The sequence below is a fragment of the Sardina pilchardus genome, chromosome 19 (assembly GCF_963854185.1).
Source record: "Sardina pilchardus chromosome 19, fSarPil1.1, whole genome shotgun sequence".
Classification (NCBI taxonomy): domain Eukaryota; kingdom Metazoa; phylum Chordata; class Actinopteri; order Clupeiformes; family Clupeidae; genus Sardina; species Sardina pilchardus.
This window is the reverse complement of record NC_085012.1, coordinates 24,315,667-24,341,169: the sequence shown is the minus strand read 5'-3', so window position 1 is coordinate 24,341,169 and position 25,503 is coordinate 24,315,667. Positions and strand designations below refer to the sequence as shown.

The window sequence follows — 25,503 nt, the reverse complement described above, 5'->3', positions numbered from 1 at the left end:
ACAATCTTAAACAGCAACTTGTGAACATGGAACACTGCAACTCCTCACATTCCACAAAGCTAAACACTGTTCCAATAGCGGATGGCTCAAGATCACAAAGTTCCATGACAGAGACCACGGAATGAACTCATTTGGATGAGACAGAGACCATTGAATGAACTCATATGCATTTCATTTCTCCAAGTAGCAAGTGAATACATTCTACCTGTGTGTGAGAATGCAAGGTTTTGGGTTGTCGTATCTAGTGTTCGGTTGGGGACATAACTAATGAGCACTGCGGACATTCTACCCTTTGTTGTGTGATGTTTGAAGCTGTGCATCAAACATCAGGCCAAGAACACTGGGCTACCAGTGGGGACAGAGACCTGCTCTACCACTCACTTCCATAGGGGTGGATGGAGGGAGAGAGGGAGGGAGGGAGGGAAGGAAGGAGGAAAGGAGAAAAAGAAAGAAGGGCAGCAGAAAAGAAACAGAAAACACACCATACAGCATCAAACAAACTGATTGATTAACAATGTAAGTGACCAAAATCTGCATGTGTTGTGTTGTGTTGTGTTGTGTTGTGTTGTGTTGTGTTGTGTTGTGTTGTGTTGTGTTGTGTTGTGTTGTGTTGTGTTGTGTTGTGTTGTGTTGTGTTGTGTTGTGTTGTGTTGTGTTGTGTTGTGTTGTGTTGTGTTGTGTTGTGTTGTGTTGTGTTGTGTTGTGTTGTGTTGTGTTGTGTACGCACACATGGATCTCCCGCATGTGTATGCGTGCGTGCCTGTGTGTGTGTGCGCGTGTGTGCGTGTGTGTGAGCGTACTGGCATGCCAGAGGGCACGGGGACATACTGCTGACACAGCGTGCTGCTCTAAAGCCAGCTGCCAGGGCACAAAAGTCAGCGGCCCGCTCGGCGCTCCCCCTGTGCCCTCATTGGGCACGCCTGAGCGCACGCGGCAGCCTGCACAGCCCCTCGGCCCGGCCACATGGACGCCACGCCACGCCACGCCACGCCACGGCCTCACCGGCCCCGCTAAAGAGACAATGGGCCCCTCACACACACACACACACACACACACACACACACACACACACACAGGGTTTCACACAGGGCCTCCAGTGATCTAAGGAGCACGTTTGGATCCAGAGCTTTGTGTGTTTGATTTCAAAGGAATGGAGAGGGCAAAGTGTCTGTATGCAAATTGCTTAATGGGAGTTGATTGGTGTGCGTATATGAGAGAGAGAGTGTGTGTGTGTGTGTGTGTGTGTGTGTGTGTGTGTGTGTGTGTGTGTGTGTGTGTGTGTGTGTGTGAGAGAGAGAGAGAGACTGTCCTTCTGTGCAGAAAGACGGAGTTTAAATCTCCCTGCAGATGTATGCAGCCGTCTCAGTCTCCCTACAGTACTTACAGTGCAAGGTTCGGAAATCCACACACAGGTAGGGGTGGGAGCCTCGTCGTTCCGGTTCGAATCCTACCTGGCTTCTCACTCTCACGTCTCCTGAAGAGCAGCACAAACACAACAGGTCCTCAAGACACTAGCCAAGGCAATCTACTACCACAACAACAACAACACTCAAACAACAACAACAACAACAAGACAACAACCACATCAATAATGACGACGTAACAAACTAATGGCAGCTCATCCACACACACCAGGGGCAAAGGGACTAAACCTGGGGAAAGAGACCGCAAACACAGCCAGATGGAGAGAGAGAGAGAGAAGAGAGGGGGAAAAGAAAGGAGGAGAGGAGATGAGAGGAGAGAGGAGAGGAAGTGGTGGGTCCATGAGCATGCACTACCATGCCAGGGCGGACTTCATCAAACATTAGTATTCAGACTGCCAACGAGCAGGAGAGGGGGACAGGCCACGGACTAAAAGACAAGCTTGTGCTTCAAGACTCCAAAGACAGGAGGAGAAAAAAGGAGGAGGAGGAGGAGAAGGAGGAAGAGGAGAAGTGGGAAGGATATAAATGAATGAATGTATAGATGAATGAGTGAATCTCTGAGAACATGAATGAGACTAGCCAAGGCTCTCCAGTCACATCTGTTAATAGTCATTCAACAAGGTTTGAAGTTCATTGGGGTGGATCTAAAGAGGCCGTGTGTGAGTTGCAGTCTTTCTACACAGAGATACAGCAGCAGCCTCCAGATTGTCAGTCACTACTGATTGGTGTTGGTGTGCAATTAAAAGTCAAAATCAAAAACTGGAAATAATAAACAGAAAAAAACACCCTCCCACCATTGCTTTACTTACTTGAAAACAGCTGTTTGAATATTACACAAGCCCCTATCAAAATACCAAAACTGTGAATTACAATTCAATAAAACACTAATCCAAAAGAAATGAAGACAACCAAAGAAAAACAAAAACAGACAAGAGGTGTATAAAAAAGGCTTTCACAGATTTGACAGGGAATGTAGAAATTTAGTGTGTAGCACAAAGTTACACATGCAACAAAAGTACCAGACATAACAACTCCCCATGCCCCCCAAGAAAAGAAAAACAAAATGAAAACAAACGTTTTTGTCATGTATTAAGAACAACCCAATCACTTTGATCTCATTTTTCAAACATTGTCGTAGAGTCACAACATTTTGCCAGCGGCAGCAGTGTTTTTTTAAGTGGAAGCGAAAACCTAGCCATCGGGGACTCAGCCGCTTGTCTGACCAAAGTCTAGCGTCAGAGATGTCCACTCCAAAGTCAGCTGTTCCCTAAGGTCACTCCGCTTTTGGATGGTTTCATTAAGAGTGTGACCTGACCTCTGCCTTCCTACTGATGCCTCACCACCCTACTCGCTCTGGGTGTGTCTCTTTTTTTAACCTAACAACATTAAGGGCTATTACACCCCCCCCCCCCCCACACACACACACACACACACACACACCACACACACACACACACACACACACACACACACACACACACACACACACAAACATACACACACACACACACACACATCACCAACTACTGCCTCATGTGACTGGGAGTGACCCTGACAGATGCATCCATGAGTGATACAAAGGCCTCATGTGAACTAAACCCTGACAAGCAAACACAAACACATACACAAAAATATACACAGACACACACAGACACACACACACAAACACACACACAAAGCCACCATCACCACTGGCTTAATCTCTCATATCTAAATTCAATTCTATGTATTAGTCAACTTAAAAGGAATAGTGTAGGATTAGACATTTGGTCGTCTATCTCGGCGATCAGAAACGCATGGTCAGTGGCTAAAAGACAAAGCTTAAATACATTTAGGGGTGTGTCCAGTCCACATTCAGGGTTACTTTGTTATCAGACATCGGGCGCATTCTTCAAAATGGCTGTTCTTCTTTTTCTGGGTGTGTTTGGCGTTACACCACTTAAAATCAATGAGAGCGACATCTGTCATTCAACAATGCATCAGCATCTTGTTGGTCAGTGGTACACAGCCTTTTTGCTATAGACCAGCTTTTTCTTGGTCATTGGTGTAATGATCTTTAGAGGGCGTAAGATAGCGATTTTTGGATCATGCCAGACCACACCTTATGCCACACCCCTGGGCACAAGGGTTCATAAAAGTGGAGCGCATGGTGAAAAATGTGTCACTGACTGGGTGTAAGATATGAATAAACCTTGTGTCGCTTTTTGCACCATGTTGTGCCAGGTGTACGATAGGGGCATATATTCTATACATTTTTCACAACAGCACTCACTGTACATCCTTACTGCACAAAAAAACAAATACTACCAAATATCATAATGTAGTTTTACGGCTATATCTCCATCCATCCTTACCAGGTGCCTATCATCACCCTATTCTATTTGAGTGGAAACACTCAAACATGCCTGGCATACATACGTCTCGGCTCAAATTTCCATAGGGGCTTTCTGCAAGTGGCTTAGCCTACACATCCCTATTCCATAGGGGAGAGAGGCTAGCTCTGTGGCCCGTGCACTTTCCAGAGGGGCAGGGGGGTGGGGGGGGGTTAGTCTACGCGGCGACGCTGGAGGCTTTAGTCAGTATGAGTGGCATGAATGGCGTGCGTCACTGCTCCAGTATGAGGGAACAGGGTAGTTGGGAGGTGGAGGCCACCGACACACGCGAGCGAACTGCATAGCTGGCCTTGAGATCCTCACACACACACACACACACACACACACGCACACACACGCATGCACGGACTCCAGAAACAGACGCATAGATCAACCCAGCGCAGACGCTGTGCCTGGCACAACCAGTAGCCCAGGTTTCTCAGACGACTCGGCTCCACACGTGAGAGAGAAAGAAAGAGAGAGAGAGAGAGAGAGACAGACAAATAGAGAGAGAGAGGGAGAGAGAGAGAGAGAGAGAGATGTGCAGGGTGACAACGTCGACGCAGGCTATGAGCTATCCTCAGGGCAGAGCATAAATTCCGTGGAGCTAGAAGCGGCCGTGGTTAGGCAAGACAGGGAGCAGAATTAGATGTTTATTTACTACAAGAGGATGAGCAATTCAGAGAATGGCTAAACACTTCCGCAGCAAAAAACAAACACTCTCACACACACACACACACACACACACACACACACACACACACACACAGGCCTAAAGCTGCGAGATGAGTGGATTAAGACCTAGAGGTCTGAGATTGACCATGGGGACGGTCTCTGTCTTTCTCTCTCTTCCTCTCTCTCTCCCTCTCTCTCTGCCTCTCTCTCTGCCTCTCTCTCTGCCTCTCTCTCTTGTAGTTACACAAGTGGTTGTGTAATGTGGTGTGTGTTCAATAGCTCTAACACCCCCCCTCCTCTCTTCCCGCAATTCCCCATACTGCTGAGGAATTGTGTTAATGATTTAATGATCACACTACACCTGTGTACTGATTTCCGTGAGACCAAGTATTGGGGGGGGTTTTTGCAGGCAACAGTGAGGGAGACAGAGCCAGATATGTGGCTTTTGTGTGTTGGCCAAAAAAAAGCGGATGACACAAAAGTAGGAACACTAGTGTCTCTTATGCATGTGTTTCAAGAGAACTTAGAACGAGTGTGTGTGTGTGTGTGTGTGTGTGTGTGTGTGTGTGTGTGTGTGTGTGTGTGTGTGTGTGTGTGTGTGTGTGTGTGTGTGTGTGCGTGCGTTGGGTGGTAGAGACAATCCTTACCTAGCATACGAATGTACAGCGCAGTCTGATCAGAGCTGTCATAGGAGATCGCTCCACGTCTCTGTGGAAAAAGGCAAATAAACACACACACACACAGACAGACACACACACAAACAGTCAGTTAGGTCATTACTAATGTCTGGCATAATCTAGAATGTCACACACTCAGAACGTCACAACACTCTTACAGATGGCACTCCCAAACTGCACATTTCAAACACTATGGAAACAGTTACCAAAGGAAACATATGAGGGACAGAGACGACCCCGTATGGAACGTATGGAACGTATGGAATATGGTTAATGTATCTTGATCACGGTGAGCGTAAAGGTTAGACTGGGGGGAAACTGAAGACATCAGGGGAACGATGCGCAGTGGCAAACCCGTGACGCGGGCAGTGAAACTGGAGAGGGCTTAAGGTCAGTCTGAATGCCTTCCACTGGCATCCCCCATAAGGTGTCCGGCCCAAGACGGCTTCATCCGTCCATCCACACCTTCAGCCAACCTCCCCCCAACCCCAACACGCGCTCACACACACACATACACACACACACACACACAGGGCCCCTCACGGCTGGAAAACTAACAGGTGGCCACTTCAGCTAACTCATGATAGACTCGACTTACACTTCATCTCTGCATACTACACACACACACACACACACACACACACACACACACACACACAAAGTGGCTGTGTTGACACTGATAATGTCACTACCACAAAATATATATGGTGTCATGCCTGCTCCATCTGACTAGCTATCAAATTGCCATCGTTCAGAGTTATACCAAGACTGACAACTACGCTGCTCATGTGCAGTCTATGCATCCCCTGAACAATGTCCACCAGTGACTACTAGAATCCTTGCATTTAAAAATACACTTTATAAAAAATAAAACAATACAATAACAAAAAAGAACAAACAGGCTCGTTTATTGCAGCTCAACTCTGACTGGGTGCATTTTGGGTAAGTGCTGCTACTGCTGCTGCTGTTCCTGTTCATTGTCTTGCGCACGTTGCCCTCTGAAATATTCACAGCCGTGCGTGGCAAACGTGACGTCAGTACAAGCGATTCTGCGATTACAACTCCCTTTAAAACACACACACACACACACACACACACACACACACACACACACAAGCCTAATGCCTTATCTTTTTGAAAAACAATTCATGAGCGACTGACATCACACGCTCTTGCTTGGGCACAGCTGGATTCACGTGGCTCACTATGTTCAAAGCGATTACGCCACCATGGCGCTTTTACAGTTTCCCCCTGCGGCTTCCCTCCCCACCGATCTGTCTCCCGGCCAGGGATTACACCACTAGGCCTGGCCTTTCCACTTCCACGCGGGGCTTGCGGCGGAGAGAGGCTCTCAACACGCCCGAGCGCAATCTAGTCCCAGGACCGGCGGCTTAATCCCCCTCGCGGTGCCCAGTGGCAGCCGCATACGCTTTGGCAGTGTGGCTAAGCCATTTGCTGATTAATACAAGAACAAAGATGACCAAGCTTAAGAGGCACGCAAGGAACCTCACAGCAGGAGAGAGAGAGAGAGAGAGAATGACAGAGTGCTAAAAAGGACCTAGACAGAGAGGAAAAGATACAGCAGAGATGGAGAAGGGGTGGTGGAATGGAGAATGCATGTTGGGTCTGTGTGTGTGTGTGTGTGTGTGTGTGTGTGTGTGTGTGGTGTGGAGGTGAGAAAAGGGGCAGAGAGAGAGATAAAGAGAAAAGAGAATCAGGAGAGATAGTCGTGCTTTTGGGAAGCCAGGGGAAATGGTGGTGGATATGTCTGCCTCAGTATGTTAGCATTGCATGGGAATGGGTAGGGATAAAGTCATCTGCAGCTCACTCACACTCACACACACACACAGCCTTTAACACGTGCACACACGCATGGGTGCACACACACACACACACGCAGGCAGCCATAGGGAACGCTGGGATCTCTGTGGGTAATGTTGTCAAAAGACCTCCCCCTGCCAGTGTTTGTTTTCGTTAGAGAGAGAGAGAGAGAGAGAGAGAGAGAGTGTGTGTGTGTGTGCTTGGTGTGTGCGTGTGTGTGTGTGGCGTGTATGTAGTCAGGGTTAGACGCAGATAGGACAGGACCAGGCTTGCCTCATGCTGGCTTACCTCTCCATCCACCCCACACACACACACACACACACACACACACAGTCTCTCCCTCACTCCCTCACTCCCTCGCTCCCTCTCTCTCTCACTCTCTCTCTCTGGCTTCCAGTGCTGCATTCAAATCACTGGCTAGGGTGTCCCCTGGTGCCATCCAATTCAGACTATGACGTCAATGGACTGAACCAATTTGCATAGTTGATTTTTATCCATTATCAATCCGCGGCTCCCCCTCCCCCTCGGCTTCTCTCGAATAATAAAAAAAAAGCAAGTGGAACACTTTGTAGCAATACCCTTCCCTTTGTGTGCCAAAAGCCCGGGAAGCCACGCTCTCCCAGACGACCAGGAAGAGTTTTATGACAGGAATAAACCCCCTAACTACACAGGGTTTACGATCTTGGCGTGTGAGTTGAAAGAAATACAGAAGAAGGAGAGAGGCAGAAAAAAAAGAAAAGATGTGCGCAGATTTTTATCTGTGTGCGTGTGTGTGTGTGTGTTTGTGTGTGAAAGAAAGAGAGTGAGAGAGAGGGTGAGAGAGTGAGTGAGAGAGAGAAAGAGAGAGAGAGCGAAAGAGAAAGAGAGAGAGAGAGAGAGAGAGAGAGAACGGCCAGCCAGATCTAACAGCCTTTTGCCTTTGGCCAATCACAGCCACGCCATTTTGTTTTTGGGAAGGACAGGATGACTATGGTGTGTCCTGATGGCTTATTGGCACGGCTCCATTTTCAGATGAAACACTGCTTAACACGACTGGCCCTCAAAATAGGCTCAACCTCTGAGTTTACCTCGTTTCATGTTTGCATAATATACAAGTGACCTGTTGTCTTAAGATGTGCTTTATAGACACCGTAAAAGTAGTTTGCAGCTTTTATAAATGGTTTTGAGTCGAGCTGGTGAGTGGATGCCCACGGACAGGTTCTCGGCTTCTCAAGCACCCATCTGACTGCGTGCCCAGCCTGCGTGGTATTTGTTTGTAGGCCAGCTAATGACCCATCATAACCCCGCTGGTTCTGTCAGAGCGAAATACCAGGGTGTCGCCGACAGTTTTACGTCGAACTTAAGCGTCAGGGTCGCGCCCTACAAAAGCCTCGTGACGTCGAGCGCCATCACCGCCGCCCATTACCGACCACTGATTATCACCATCAGCACCGCCATCACACCGCAAGCTCCCAACCAGCCATTTCGAAAAATTATGAGCCAACTCAACTCCCGCTGTCTGACTCAGCCAGCAACTGGCATGGTGATATTTTAGCATCAACAACCACACTGTTTACACACACCACTGCTGTTTAGTGTATGAGTAATTGCTAATGTGTGTGATGTGTGGCGTGCGTGTGTCTGAGTGTGAGTATGTGCGTGTGTGTGTGTGTGTGGGGGGGGGGGGACAGATTTGTGGAACACAGGCTGGCTACTGTGTTCTATGTTTGATCGATTATGAACCAACGCATATTCATGCCATAATAAATACTAAAGGATTTCAGTTGAATCTGGTCTCTCTTGCATCTTCAGTGCATTTGACAATGAACACCTCTATTTGCAACCCATTGTGCCTCACAGAGGACTAGGTTTTAGGCCAGAGAGCTATAAACCAGCAACAACCTTGCTCGTTATAGACAGAAAGACGAAGAAGCCAGCCATGACGCAAATTGTTCAAGAGGGAGAGGGAGAGAGAGAGAGAGAGAGAGAGAGAGAGAGATGTTTGCTAGAGAGAGATGTTTGCTACAAAGAACGAAGAGCTCATTGCACAGGCTCCAGCATGTACTGCTGAAACAACCGTTTCACACATGAGGATGTACAGACACCCAAGTAAAAACATAACTCACACCTGCGACATCTCGGCATAGCCACCTCTGGTTTACGTCACAACTATAGCCGTCTTCCAACCCCAACCGGGGGCAGGTACACAAAACTGTCTGACACCAGCAGACGACGGATTAGCCTAAACTCGATTAGTCATCTCATTTTTAGCCTTTGCTGGGCCAAACCAGGGCCAGATGAGACCAGGAGTCAGGGCTGAACAACAGAGTTGTGTCCTGTTCATCCGTCAGCCTATTACTTTCAAAGTCACAAAAAAAGAGTGTAGGACTGCACTTTTTGATGAACATACTGAGATGTCATTGTGCCGAGATCCACTATAAGATGCAACGTTAAAGTCAGATAAGTACCGATGGTGTTGTTCTCAATACCTTAAGGAAAGCGGGGCGATTGGATGACGACAATGCAAACCGTGTTACAAAAATGACTGGGCTAAGTAGCACCCCTTGACTCATTCTCTCAGATACATGAGGAATCCTATCTATGCTCTGAGGTTCGTTTGCCAGAGAATCTCCACCGTCCACCAGACATGCTGAGGGAAAACATCAAGGCGCCGTGTAAAACAATATGAGAAATGGCAGAAGAAGATGGAGAGTTTACACACACTCCATTCAACATGCAAACAGTACAGCATTACTCAAGGGGGGGAAAAAAACCCTGTTGTGACTTCAGGAAGAGAGATTCGTCTCTCAGAGGCCATTAAGTAGATATGATCTTGGATCATGAGTTAGCAACATCAAGCCTCGACAGACATTAGAAGGTTCTAAATCTACTGGCTTGGTTTAAGCTGTTCTTTAGTGTTATTATTAGTTGGCTATTGAGCTAATGTAAAGAGGCAATGCTGCAATCGTAATGCCCTTCTTCCAATGACATGCAAAACCTATACGGCTAACTAACGGGAAGTGACTAAATCTCAAAGGCGATTTAAGTCACTATCGTTCAGAGGTAACATATTCTGCTTTTAAGCACAATCAATGTTTAATCTTGGTGTGTAGACACAATTGATGCAAACCATGGCCAACTTGACATTTAGGGGGAAAACAATTGAGTTGGTATCTTCTCGGCTCCGTAACAAAATCACACACACACAAAGTGACCTCATTACCAAATCTGAAAACCTAAAGTGCACTGAGCGGAGAAGTCCAGCAGTATTAGTGTATTTAAGAAAGCTAAGCACGCACCACACCTACCAGATCGGTGTGGCCACACTAATACGCCACCTACCTTAGAGAACATCCATTTGGCCAGAAGCACCACTAGAGACCAAATCAAAGCAATTCCCATTGGCCCTCCAGTATGCTCAAGATCATAGTTTCTCCATGTGCGTATATGTGCGAGTGATTCTGGACGAACACTGTGTGTGGAGGCTAAAGATTAGCTTGAGCGGCCGTAAGTGAGCGGTGTATCGGTGTGTGTGTGTGTGTGTGTGTGCGTGTGGGTTTCCTATTTGGCTCAGATAAGTAGCAGCTCACTGATGGAGTCGGACTCGAGGCCCAGACAGCGAGCGTTCACGCAGGGGCTTAGTGCAGCTGTCTTAGCCATGCTGCCGTCACCTGACCGCACAATCATGGGACAGGCGTCACCGTAACACACACACACACACACACACACACACAAGCGCAAGAGCGCAGGCAGGGGCTGCCTGTGTCCTCTGTGAGCGACACACTGCCCCCCCTCCCTCCCTCCCTCCATAGCCCCCCTCCCCCTACAGGCTCCTAGCGACAGCCAACCAGGCGTATGGTGACACTGACGCACGAGCAAGGAGGGGCCAGGCAGAGAAAGCACAGCAGAAGCCGTCTTCTCAACAGACCCGGTGCACACTGTACACTTTGTTTACTAAATTGCCCCCCCAAAAAAAACACACACGTGAATACACACACACACGCAGCCATCAACATCAGGACCGGCATGGTTCTGTAATGGGTACAGCAGCGTATTTATTTTTCATTTTGCACTTTCATCTTGGAGCTTATGCTTACCCCCCTTCCACCGGAGCGGCACAGCCTCCCTGACTTACACGAACAGACACTGCACGCATTTGTGTGTGGGTGTGGGTGAGTGTGTGTGTGTGTGAGAGAGGGAGAGAGAGAGAGAGAGAGAGAGAGAGAGAGAGAGAATGAGACTCAGCAGACAGTACGCGAGCACACAAGCAAACACACTCACACATTCACACACACACACACAGAGAGAGAGAGAGAGAGAGAGAGAGAGAGAGAGAGAGAGAGAGAGAGAGAGAGAGAGAGAGAGAGAGGGAGAGAGAGAGAAAGTGCAAAGCTGCACGTCAGTTGGGGTGAGAGCAGGGCTATGCCAAAGCTATGCTGTGACTGAGGTTGGCCTTGAACACAGGTGAGGTGGGTTTGGAAAACGATCACCTCTTTGTCCCACAATGTCTCCCTTCCTCTCACTCTCTCTCTCTCTCTCTCTTTTAGCAGATTTAGTCGTACTAGTAGTAGTAGATTTTTGACGATTTTGGTTTTGTACTGATAATAAAGGAAACTTACTAACGCTTAAGTCTCTCATCTCGCTTTACTCTCACTTGACACTCACTCCATTTCTCTTCTAGGCTGGGATAACTGTCTGATCTGCTGGTGGGGGTCAAGGTGGTCCAGACCGTGCAGATAAGCTTCGGCATGCTAGCATACGCCATTTTCAAGTATGGCGCCGCATGAAGTCTGTGTTGTGTACGAGCTCTCATGCGCGTACATGTTAGTGGGCGGATACCTGTCCAGCAGCTACAGCAAAACGTTACTGAGTGCGGGACTCCACTCGGACTCTGGTGTGCGTTCTTGAGCAACTTTTTCTTTTTCTTATTACGCGGCAAGCAAGGTATGTGCATTATCGCCACCCTCTGAACCGGAGGACGACACTCTTTTTACAGAATGTCCAATAAAAAACGCCGTTGGTCTATGCGTCATTTCCAGCTTTGGAACTTGCCGCATGGTCAGAGTCGACTGCCGCTGGATTCGAGCTCCAGTGTTCAATATGGTGATGACAATGAATTGGCCGGATTTACTAGCCTAGCCTCCACCATTAATTAGTACGCAGGGCAGGACTCAAATCACTCTCTCCAGGTATATATAATACCTCCGTGGGCTGGAAACCTGCATATCTATCTCTACTGCTTCCCGTCCACATCTTCTGGGTCCAATCACAAACTAGCTTATCCAAAAGTTGCACCTTATTGGTCTGACTGGTTGAAGGACTATCCAAAAGCCTATGGAGTCATTTGAACTATGCCCATTGATCACGCCTCTTGTGCAGTAGAAACAAAGCGCAGACTTCCCAGACTAAACCTCAATCTTAAAAGACTGAGCTTCGTGTGGTGATAGCCAGACTATTTCTCTCCCATTTCTCTCCACGCAACGATCTCCCCGCTGCTGACGGCAGGGCTGATGGGGCTGAGAAGACTGCCTCTGGTGCTTGGTGGTGAGGAGCCTGTTCTACACACACACACACACACTTGCGGCCTCTACGGCACTGCTGCAGTCTCCCACCACGCTCTCCCCTGGCTCTCCTCTCCAACTGGGTCAAAGGTAGAGGCTCATCTAACCGGCGCTTAATGCTCATTTCCTATTGATTTCCTCTGTAAAAGGAGAGCTTTGCCACAGCACAGGGGCTACGTCACAGACTAAATAAACTAAAGATGTAAGTTCGGGTCAGATACACACACTGTGTGTGTGTGTTTGGGGGGGGGGGGGGGGCGTCCTGTTCCGACTTGGGGCAATGAAGATGTCTGGCCTCAGGCGCATGTGGTTTGAATCCACCACACCGTGCCTTGAAAGTTGAGAACCACAGATGTGCAATGCTTTTTCTTTTTCTGGAAACACAATTGCTGGAGTAAGTGACCTAAATCCTCCAGAGGTTCCGGTTCCATGGAATCCCCTGGTCTCGTCCATTCTGGTCTGGCTTGGCCTGGGCTGACAAGGCCTCTTTCCACTGGGGGTCTGCACTTGAAGTCAGGCCACATAATTCAGATCCAGGGTCGCCAATAAAGCCAGTCTTGCATGCTCATGTACAGTCACATGCTACACCTATACTACCACCCCTGATGTTCATGTGAACACTGTATCTCCCGTACATGTCTTGTTCATTTCTGAGCGTGTCCACATCGGCACCACCAATGCACCATACGGACTTGGATATGTGTGGCTGGCAGCCATGATGCGTATGCTCTGTTAAAGAAAGCACTTCAGCCTAACAAGGGAGGGGGAGTTTATGGACGGAGAGGTCCACAAGAGGAACAGCAATGTTTTTTAAAAAAATACAGTATATGTATATTTTTAAAAAGTATGTAACAACAACGTTTTGGGTACTCTTGTCCATACAGAAAAACATAATAACCTTTCATTCTCTGTGAAAGTTTAAAAGTTCAAAGTCTGCGGCACATCCGGATTAGAAAATCTATTTTGATCATCAAACAAATCACGGTAATCAACATGTTTTTTGTTTTTTAGTAGGATCTGTCCTGTATGGGAGTCTGTAATCTAAAGTGACGCTACATGCTAGCAAATGTAAGTTCAGTCTGCCAAATGTAAGGATTGCTTTTTCAAACTAGTGAACCCATCTAAAAAAGTACTATTTTCAGGCACCGAAAACACAATTACTGAACTAATCTTCGTTTTCACCGTGGTTGAGTGTTCAGTCTCTGATCCTGTCTTTGACTAGCAACTAGGTGGTCATGAGCAACGCATGTGTATCTCAGGATGGCAAAAGGCAGCTTGAAGAGAGATGGAGCTAGTCTGGCTATCACCATACCAACTCAATCTTTTAAGATTGAACATTAGTCTGGGGAGCCTGCGCTTTGTTTTCTACTGCACAAGAGGTGTGATCAGTGGGCATAGTTCAAATGACTCTCTACGGTTGGATAGTCCGAACAACCAATCAGACCAAAGATCCAGGGGCGTCTTTTGGATAAGCTAGTTTGTGATTGGACCCAAAGGTTGTGGACAGGAAGCAGGGGAGATAGATGTGCAGGTTTTCAGCCTGAGCTGCTGGGACGAAATCCAAATTTGCCAGCAGGTCAGGCAGGGTTCACCCAGCCTAAGATGGAGCCCCACCATGAATGAGAAATATAAAAAAAACAGTGAACAGTGCAAGAGAATGTGTGTGTGTGAGAGAAAAAAAAAAGAGCGTGAGAAAGAGAGAGAGAGTGTGTGTGTGTGTTTTGTGTGTGCGTATGTGCGTGTGAGAGAGAGAGAGCGAGAGAGAGAGAAAGAAAGGGGGGGTCCCTGCCACAGACCAAAGCCCATCTGCCCAATCGTGGCAGTCACGACTGTATGTTCATGGTCAAGATGCCAACAACAACAACAAACAAACAACAACATTATACTGCTGATTTCCTGTCCTTGGTGACACTGGGTAGATCTTTAGCATGGAGGCATTATACAGAACTGGAGAGAGGGGGCAACGCTCTAGCCAAATTCATTGCGATACTAGGCTAACTAATTCGGCCAAAGGGATAAGTGGGCTACCGCCATCTTTAGAATGACGTCCAAAGTGTGCTCACTTCTACCCTCATTTTCAAACAAGCCAATGAGGCAGTAATTGGCTGACCTCAAGCCAAGGTATTCGACTTGATGTAGCTGTCTTAAGACGACTACAAATGTGATTATTTCTGAGATTCTGATACGTTGGACCAGAAGTGTGCATGGCATAGCTGAAAACGTATCACAATCTCAGAAATCATCGCGTTTGCGGACGTCTTAAGATGGCTACATCAAGTCGAATCCCCCGATTATGTTTTTAAAACAAGTTTGGAACGCTACAGAATCTCTTCTATGCTACAGAACCTCATCTATGATGCAGAGTGCAAGGATCACTCCTCTGTCTACATGTGGCATAGGGAGAGACGAGACCATATAGGCATCGGTCATGCTCTGCGGCAAAAGTTCTGACCAAAGTTGTCCCACCTAGCAACAATAACAATGGGAGGCGGGGCTTGGGACTGGTCAATCAAGTGGCACTGATGGCCACAAGGTATGTTGTCATTGTGGATTGGCTGATTCTCCCAGAAGGACATTGACGCCTCTTCCCCTATCTGCATTTGTAACATTTTGCACCATCGGCTTTGCATCTGATGTGCTGCTAAACACTGCACAATGTAAACCATTAACACCATAAAAGAGAGTTTAAAGACAAAAGTTCAGTTCAAACTTGCTTTGATTGCAACGACTATTTAGATATCGCCAATGTTTTTGCGTCATCACAACCAAGAGTGACAACTCATAAGCACATTGATTCCTCTTGATTTACTGCCATTTATCGCACGCAGGGAAGGGATCGAAGGGGCAGCCAGGGTAAATAAAACAGGAAGCCAAGCCAGGCCTGGACGCCATTAAGTCTTATCCACAACGCATCCCAAAACTCACAGATATTAAAGCTGCCGCGGTCGACAGGCTCGTAAATTCAGAGCTTCCTCATGAGTTACACCACCAACACTCAGCAAAAAGCTGCATAACGGGACTGTGCATTCCTGTAAGTGGGGGGCAATAAACACAGGCTTTTACAGCAAGGTATATAGAAGAGATAGTTGTTACTACACGTGCGAGTACACACACACACACACACACACACACGCCTTTGGACAGAGTTTACCTGGGCACTCAACTTTTTATGTGCCGACACTTGAACCTTGATGGGCTATTAGTGGTCTTGTACAGCCATTATGATCTTGAGAGCGCGGCTCTTAAATGAGGTGTCAGTGCGTCAGGAGGTTTTAGTGCGCAACACAGGAACTATGCCGGTGACGCATCAAGGATCGAGTTGTACAATCATGCATACAATCGCTCTTCATGGAAATGTTGTTCAGCCCCTATCAGTCCAATGACATTAAACAGCATGCTGATGCGTGACCGAACAAACATTCAAGAACCATATGGGTATAGTAACACAGGATAATATGATGCATCCGCACTGCACACAATAGTGTTACCATGGTCAAGAACTACCAAGATGCCTGTACAGTCATTTCCTGTGTTTTAGCCGCATTGTGTATAAAGCCACAGGACAGTGTTTTATGCAAGTTAAAAGAAACAAAAGCATATTAATACCATATTAGCTTCCCCCGTGTATTAACCTCATATCTGAAGAAATTTTGCAAAGTCAATGTATAAGGCGCGGCTAATAGTTGGGATCTTACGGTACATCAAGAACATGATCACATGGTGGACCGTGAGAACTGTGTAGGACAAGTCCTCAGAACAAAGGTCAGTAAGGGAGTTTCAGCAGATGCTCTAAAACAGACTACTACAGTAATCCCTTTTGATATCAACAGCAGTGTTTACGTCTTTTCAGAGTTCACAGGGCCATCAGTCTGATGGGGAAGCTACGCCTGCCCGTATTTCAGCTGCTTGTGGTTTATCCCACAGCAGCTAACTGCAGAATTTGCTTTGGCCGCACAAGCCTCACGGTTCAAACAGCATTCAAACTGTAGAACAACTTAACGGTCCAAAGGTCTGTTTCGCTTTGTGTTTTCCCAATCAAAATGTCCACTCAGCATATAGCCCGTAGTCTTATATGATAGAAGTATCTGGGCTTGCACAAGTCATAGAGAAATGGCAATACCATTAAACAGAACTTTACATTTTATTAACATTACAATGAGAAACCTAGAATGTGTATTCTGCCATGGCAAATTTGAATACCTTCTCCAGATTGATTGTCCCATTAACTTGCGACCAAACCTGTTCCTGTCAAAAGCTGCAACAACTAACAACTTGGAAACTGTTTATGTTTTTAAGCTCAAAACACACACACAAAAGAATGTTTGTCTTGCTCTCAAAGAGCATTTGCAATTCATGGAGCATAACACGAAAAGCTTTTAATTTTTGTTCATTGTTTTCACTACTTTCTTGACACATACTAGTCCTTTTTATATTGTTGATTTGGCCCTGCAGCCCTCAGTCACGCACGGGTTACATGCTAGAACGAGTTGTGAAACCCAAACCTCTGAACAGCTCCTTCTTACCACATCCTGAAACTACGTCAATCCAGCAGCCCTGCATGAAAACCTTATCGCTTAAGTTAAGATAAACAAACTCCTTCGAGAGGAAAAAAAAAAAAAAAAAAAAAAAAAAAAAGCACCCTCATCTCACCCTGCCCTGTCTTAAAAAGTCGCCTGGCGATAGGCTTCTGGAGGAACAACGCGTCTCTCCAAGCCTCTCCGAGCCGCTCTATTCGCGATCTGGTTCTCATGCTCACGTCAGAGCTGCCGTCAGAGCTGCGGCCGGGCCGCATGATGACAGGCCAGCACTCCCGGGCCCCAGAGCCTGCGGCCACACCGTTCCCTTCATGCTCTTTGGGTGTCAGAGAAAACTGGAAATGTCAAAGTCTTGGCAAATTGTGGGTGAGGCATATGTGTGTGTGTGTGTGTGTGTAACTGCCCGTCATCGCCAAAGCCAAGGCCCCAACAGTCACACACACACACACACACACACACACACACACACACACACACACACATACAGCTGGGGTTGCAGAGCCATGATGGGCCGCAAGCAACATTGTGTGTCGTGTCCTGCGGCACATTCGAGCGTAAAGACGAAAATCAGACGTGCTGATTTATGGGTGAACTGAACATACCTCACTCATGTCACGTGCAGGTCACAAGACTGCTTTTTGGGTGCCTCATGCTCTGAACTTGAGTAGCAGAAAGAGTCACGCTTTACTGTATGTTAATGTCATCCACACCCACCCCCATGCCAGCACAACCCCACCCACCCCCATGCCAGGACAACCCCACCCACCCCCATGCCAGGACAACCCCACCCACCTCTCTGCTGATTGCAAGTGCGTTAGGGACTGGGTGGAGGGGGAGATACTGGACAGTACGCCGAACACCAAACGTAGTCAATGCAGACTTGCTTCGGGGCACTGCTAGAACGTTTTTGATGATATTGCTTTGGTGGCCGGTATTTTTCATTTTATTACGGCAAACCATGATCATGGAAGTTTGTTAATTAATCTTAAAGTAGAGCAACTATGTTCACATGATCACAAATAAAGGCCACATGTCACGCCTTTGTTTGCAAGTGTCATTTAAGGGTTGTGGTTACTGGTGAGTTATTTCTACACTGTCACATACAACCTGCCAAAACCTAAACTAATTTAAACTCCATTCCACTGTAGATGATAGCTCACTGCAAAGGTCTTCACTAGAGCAAAACATGGGCTTGTCTTTGACGAACATAACGAGAATGGAGAGAGAGAACCAGAAAGAAAGAAGAAAGAAAGAAAGAAAGAAAGGAGAAGGAAAGTAAAAGAGTGACAGAGAGAAAGAAAAGACTCTAGCCATCTGCGTTGTGGGCACCAGGCCAAACTACTGCCCCCTGAGCCCATGCACATGTTTTACTGCCTCCTTCTGCAATGGTAGCCTGCCTAAGCTCCCACAAACACAGCAGCATGGCGACCCCCCCCACCCCCCACCTCACACACACACACACACACACACACAACTGCAGCTCACACTTACTGGCAACAGATACAGATGGGAAAATGCAGTGTTTACAAAAGGCAAATAGAAGCCCCCTAAAAACTATGCACAATCTTTACTTCTAACTTTCTCACCGTTCCTCTGTCTGTCCAACACAGTCTCTCTCTCTCTCTCTCTCTCTCATTACTGAGGGTACTGTGAGCATTCCATGAAGCTGAAGTGCCATGAGAGGCTTGAAAGGCTTACGTTGACATGCCGCCACAACGTGCCACCTTGCCTCCAAATGAGTCCAAAACAAAACAGCCAGGGGAAAAAAACAACAGGCAAACGTGACCCCACCGCCGTGGAATTTACCACTTTACCGCTCTCTCTCTCTCTCTCTCCTCTAACCCCACACAGCTCATCTAATGGGCCAGGAGAGAGAGAGAGAGAGAGAGAGAGAGAGAGAGTAGGAAAGAGAAGGAGAGAGAGAGAGAGATGGGCCTTTCATTGCCAGTCGGCCTAAGTGCCCATGCATTGAGGCCCCCTGGTCACACAGCACTGCTTGCGAACAGGGCCATTCATGGTTGGGGGGGGGGGGCAGCACACTGACAACAGACCCCCACCACTATATCAGCATTCCCCCACATGCATCATTGCCATGTGGAAGAAGCACAAAAGAAAAGGAGAGGGGACATGTCTGAGAATGTACTAAAGATCCCTGCTGATGTTGTAGTAACCGACAATAAATGTGCCCCATCTAAACTTCCATTGTGTTTTTCTTTGTGTGCTTGTGTGTTGTGTGTTATATACTGCGTCTGCATGATTGTGTCTGTTCAGTATGTGTATGAGTGTGAGTGTGTGAGTGTGTGTGTGTGTGTGTGTGTGAGTGTGTGAGTGTGTGTGTGTGTGTGTGTGTGTGTGTGTGTGTGTGTGTGCGGTGTAAAGGGGAAGTGACTGTAATGGTGTACTAGTGGGAGAAAAAGGGGTTGGACACAGCTGAGCGGTCTGATACGGCAGTTCTTAATAAAAAGCTTGTGGGTGGTCGACCAGAGATACTAAAGAGGCCTCTCAGTGGAACACTGAGGGCTCGGAGTCTCCGAGAACATTCCTTGACTAATTTAACATAAACAATGTAAACCCAGTAATTTCACACACACACACACACACACACACACACACACACACACTTAAAACAGAGCTTACGGGGGGTTATGTGTACATATAAGCAAGATGTTATTTTTACAAATTCTCATTTAATGAGAATTCCATTCTCACTCTGATCATTGGCCCTCTGCAGAATCCTTCACTACAACACATAAATCTTGCATACGCCAGAGTATGAACGTGTGCTGTTAACGAAGGTGAACAATGAAGTTTAGAAGTCACCAAGACAATTATATTTTGAAACACAGGGCTGAAATTTGAGGGATGTGATGTTCCCTTTTGAGACTTGAGTAATAACTGGTGTACAAACAGTCCAAGTCATCTGCTCGTGTGTCAATACAAGTTGCTCGGTGACCAAGGCCTAGCCCTTATTTTGGAGTTGATAGCACACTGTAGACCAAAACAGACACTCAGACCAGTTAAGCAAATTATAAAGCTCTCCCTTTGTGGAGGTAAATGATGGGTGTGTGTGTGTGGGGGGGGGGGGGGGGGGCTCTTCAATATTCAATTACTTCACATTACAATAATGTTCTCCAAAACTTTCTCAAAGCCTGGTTTACAAGAAGAAATTCAGTGTGCTGGAGGCCATTATGTTCACATACACTTCAAATATTAGGCCTACATCAAGCGACAGATATGTCGCCTCTACAGTCAAAACTCTAATCCCAGAACAGTAACAACACATCTGTCTCAGTAGGGTAAATTTACCATACAAGTTTGGAAAATACTGAATACATGACTACTTGAAAGAACCCTATGTTGCCTGCAGCTGGGTGCAATTTTATAAGTTGCAGGGAGGTGAGGGGGGTGGTGGGAGGTGATGACAATATGTCACATTTTCTCTGTCAACAAGCATTTGCTTTCGATAATCTCCTTATTAGAATGACACACGAACAATTTCGCTATTTATACATCAAACACAATTCTGGTAAACCTCCAGAGAAGTAGCAGCAAATGCATGTTTGAAGGAGGGAGGGGGTTCCCATGAATCACCTGTTTGTTCCTCCTCGAAATATACCAAAGGTTTCAGTAAACAGACATTATCATCGACTAATCGTGAATGCAATGTCTTCCATCCTGTAGAAAATGTAAAATCGATGTCAATGTAAACAAAATACCTGTGACAGCTGTCGTGGATCGGGGGCCCCGAACAGAGAGGAGCTGGAGCTGAAACTGATGGCTCCCCTCCGGCTGAGTACATGCTTGGGAACCGGCCTGTCTAGAGGCAAAACCGGCAACTGATAACATACTTCCATTGAATAATATCAACGCTGGATCCAGATCAAAAATTCAAATAAGAAAATATAAAAATGGATAACTATTCCAAATCCTGGAGAAGGAATTTCATGGATTGGGTAGCGTTGTTAGCAGAGCCTCTCCAACAGAAATCTTCCTTATGAAATACATAGAAAAATAAGAGTACAATAATGCTCAATTTCACGTTTAGCATACGGAGTACTTCATTTTCTTCGGATAGACTTCAAACTTGCACAAATCGCCGTCTTTAATACATTGTCTATGCTTCTGCGTCCGCGTGTCTCGTGTTCCATTTCACTCGATTTTATTCATCTGGCTCCATGGATCCCTTTCCCCCTTTTCACCAAGATCTGGGCCTGTAGATGATGAGGCATCTATCTTTAAAGAATCTTTTAAAAGATGCTTCCTCATTTTTTTAAACTCCGTTCAGTCGTGCTTCATCGTGAAATGGCTCCGCAGTGTGCCTCTAAATCAAAACAAAAGGCAAGAACACTCAGAAACGATATCGATGCTTGGGAAAAATGGCAAAAGTGAAAAAACCCTGCGGTTAAATGTGCAGGAACTTGCCTTCACAGAGGTTCGACGGTTTTCATTCAAGGTCTGTGGTGCTTGCAGAGAAACTATCAGCCTTTATTCAGTCCTTTTTTTCTCAACGCAGGCATAGATAGCACCCGTAATCCACTCCGCATCGGAATCACTCAGTGCACAGAATATACAAGAGAAAGTGACTTGAAGAACCCAAACCACGCTCGGCACTAGTGCAGAACATGTATTGGCACATACTGTGAAATTCGTATAAAAAAGTAAAGGAAAACGGGAAACAAATTACGCCGATAACCTATGACTACCTAGCTATCTTCCTAAACATTGTAGGCTGTTTCCGAACATGCACCACCTGCCAGAGATGGGGCTGTTGAAGCGCATACAAAACGTTCCTTTTCTTTGAACCAATTGCTGCGCGACTACTAATATTACACCATGGCTGATTGGACGATGTCGTGGAGCAGCTTTAGTACAGCCGGTTCTATTGGAGGGACTGTCAGGGGCGATTCCAAGACTGATTTATGCAGTCGTTCACCGACTGCACGGACCACAACAAGGGTATTCCACCACAAAGGGGTTTGCCCTGCAGCCGGTCTACATCATTTCTAGTGATTACCTTTCTTGCATGAGTCATCTGGTTGTACATGTGCCTCAGCCTCAGTTAACTCTTCTTGATGTTAAGGAAACCAGCGTGTGTAGAGTATAAGCCTGAGCAAATAATTATTTTATTTTAACAATGAATTCTCCCTGTCATTAAGGATTTTCTTCATGCAGCTACGCACTAGACACATGCATGCAGCGCTATGCAACAACCTGCCACTTTCTGGGATTTATGTTATTTACAGACAGCTGATTTTGACATCATTTTCAAATCCATTTTGGTGGTAGGCCTGAGGGCATATAGAACCGACTAACACCTGTTGCTCCTACTAGACACCTAGGCTGGCTAATGTAGGCTAGTTCTTGTGGTCAAGCACAGAAATACCAACGAACATGTGAGGCAAGCTTTCAACAATATAGGCAATTGCATATATCCAAAAGACAGCATGTTTGTGAGCATATATAGAGCCAACTGGACTGTTAGTGTTTGCAAGGTTTTGCATGTGGCTCGCAGTGGAGTGCTAGAGTGCTTGTAGCTGTGTCAAAGTGACAGGGGCCTCTGGGATTAGATGCGAGGTGCTGCATATTATACCACCAGCAAGTATCAGCACATCTGCATCATAGGCCCTAACTTCCTTGTTATTCCAAATGTCTATAATATCTTAGATGTAGACAGCGACAGTGGTAGTCCTAGGCTAATAAAAATGACTCTGATTGGGCATACAGTAATACACACAATAGAGCTTCTAAAAGCAAACACACTCCCAGTGAAGGGCTTTTGGGTTGATATGTTGATATGAACTATCATGAATGCCATATTATGACAGAATGTCTGTCTTAAAAGGGAGCTCCGAGGAAAAATCTTGAAACTACATGATACTGTTTTTTTTTCAGTGTATGGACAGGGCTTGTGTGATGTTGCGTCTATGTGTACTCTTCTCCTCATTTCACTTTTTTCAGTGACAAAACAAAATTGTTTAAGTTCACACCTAAATTATCAAAGCAAAGCCATCTAAATCATTGTTATTTTATGAGATGTTTTTCCAAAAAAAATGAGGTTGCACATTTTTGAAATTGTAGCTTATCTCGCCAGGAGTTTCTACAAGCCACATTGCATCATCTATAAAGACATTTGTTTATAACGAACCACCACAACAACAGTCCTGTCGCTGCACACAAAAACAAACACCTGTGATATTTGTCAACAGCAACATACCCCTTACAACTTACTGAAAGGTATTTGCAAAAATGTGGCCTGAACCTCCCCTAGTGTTGGAGCGTTTTCAGACTCCAGACTCAAGAGAGGTGACATAATCTAGCAGTGCCATACCAGTGCGGTCTTTCCAGACAACTTGCAAATGTACCAGACTGTTTAACTCTTTGGTAATTGTTACTTAGTGTAAAGGGCAGCACAATGACTATAATACAATGTTGGTTTTTGACACATTCCTATGTCCTATGTGGGGGGTTTTGCATACCGGTATATATGCACAATATATATATAATATTTTTTTTTTTTCTTTACATGAGTATATTTTGTTCATCACCAACCGTTGGGACAATAGTAAACTGTGCCATGGCAACAGCCAGGCTGTATGCCAGTGAAGGGCATAATCAGCACCACACTCCCTCCCTCCCTCCCTCCCCCCTCCCATGGTTCTGAATACAATTCAACAGAGTCAAGACCCCTGCTAAGCTCTTCTATGTCTTTTCCAGGCAACCAGGCAAAATTGTGTCCAATCACTCTGACAACCCTGGGCTTTCCCCCTTCCCCAGAGGAATCAGATTCTTGGTATTTGCCCAGCACTGGTAGGGGTATAGGACAGGGCGGCTTAACATTGCCATGCATTTTCCAGAACATTTGAAAGCTCTGGACACACGCCAACACTGTACTCTGCTGCTTACATATTTAATCCCATCCCATCTAACATTTGACCATTTTATTACTATTATTATTATGCAATATTACAGCTAATATTGTTAATATTAACATTAGTAAAACACAGTAAAACAATTAATTGAATTGCATTATGCTTATAGCTCAAATTTCTCCCTTCAATACATGTGATTGAATCTCTAATATCAAATGAAAATTAATATCACTTTTTGAGAGTGTTAGCTGACTGCATGGTAAGGTATTCTATGTGTAGTTCTTGGCATGTGTTTTCCTTGGGAGTGACTACAGTATGTTACGCATACAACCACGTTTCCTGGTGGTGTGGTGTGTGTGTGTGTGTGTGTGTGTGTGTGTGTGTGTGGGGAGGGGGGTCTCCCACTGAGCTCACTGACTACGAGGAAACCATTTCATTAATGCCTTTGTTTTTGGCACTCTCCCCTCCCTTGACACACATGCTTAGCAGGAGCGGCCTTCGGGGATGGGAGGTGCAGTTTATGTGTGTGTGTGTGTGTGTGTGTGTGTGTGGGCATGACGAGGGCAGGTGAGTAGCAAACCTGCTAATTCCCCTGGAGAGTTGAAGTATCCAGTTGCAAAGCGTCCCCCGAGAGGTCCTAGCAAATGAGCATGATCAGGCTCTGACACAGGTGCGCCAGCAGTGGCATGTTGGAAATGGATGCTTTTATGATGGCGCTCAGCACAATCAAGGTTTTCACATATTGTATTACAAGATAACAGCTGGTCTTTATCATTGTTTATGTAGATACACTGTGCTTATCTTTCTTACAAATTAGTTGACTAGTTACTAGTTCTTAAAACGCTTGTATGACCCGTAGCATGTTACAAGATTTGTCAGAAGATACTGTACATTTAGGATTGAAGACTTTATAATATAATGTATATAACCATTATTATTTTTCCAAACCCGTAAATTAGTCCATAATTTACTACAGTATGTTCCGGTGCACTGTATGGAGAAACTGCTACAGTATATCTGGCAGAATTATAGCAGTAAGCTACCTGTTTGAGTCAGTACGCATCTTACAGTATATTATTCAGGCTACACTAATCATTTGTTTGGCTATTGAGTGGTGATATGATAGCCAGGCTACATTGAGTTTTGTTTTTAGTTTTTAGGGAAAGTGTTTTAGTGAAACAAAATTAAGAAATTAATTTATTTCATTGAAATGTGTCTGTGCATGGTCAAGTGCCGTTTTCTCTCCTAGTGATGATTCTTAGGCCATTCTTAGATGCAACTACATCCTGGACAGCTTTTCTGAAACCCATAATATAATCAGCAAAAGGTATCAAATTAATTATATAAGCAGATTTAGGCTACATCAAAAACTCATATAGCTGACAAACATGCAAGCAGAATAGGCACTGCTTTTCTCAGTCATCAGCCTCATATTGCTCCTTATCAGTAACAATCAGTACCAATAATCAATCAGCACAAAAACAGGCCCTCTCTACAGGTGTAAATGTAACAATGGAGTGCAATGTGTGAAAATGAAGTAGTACCATTGTCACATACTGTATTTCTCTGCTACTCAGCAATTGCATTTCA

The 25,503-nt window shown here is 45.8% G+C and overlaps 1 protein-coding gene across 3 annotated transcripts in view; it reads right to left on the bottom strand.

Moving 5' to 3' along the window:
* Positions 1-21,785, bottom strand: part of pde7a (phosphodiesterase 7A) — a 28,346-nt gene extending 6,561 nt beyond the window's left edge. The window contains exons 1-4 of one of the 3 annotated variants that reach the window (XM_062521523.1): positions 20,761-21,785; positions 5,119-5,179; positions 2,234-2,266; positions 1,385-1,474 (exon numbers count right to left, since the gene is read on the bottom strand). In XM_062521523.1, coding sequence (XP_062377507.1) covers positions 1,385-1,474; positions 2,234-2,266; positions 5,119-5,179; positions 20,761-20,898 — 322 coding nt within the window. In that variant the 5' untranslated portion in view covers positions 20,899-21,785. The remainder of the gene's footprint in view (positions 1-1,384; positions 1,475-2,233; positions 2,267-5,118; positions 5,180-20,760) is intronic. The other 2 variants (XM_062521525.1, XM_062521526.1) reach the window with 2 other exon arrangements.
* Positions 21,786-25,503: the final 3,718 nt, after the last annotated feature.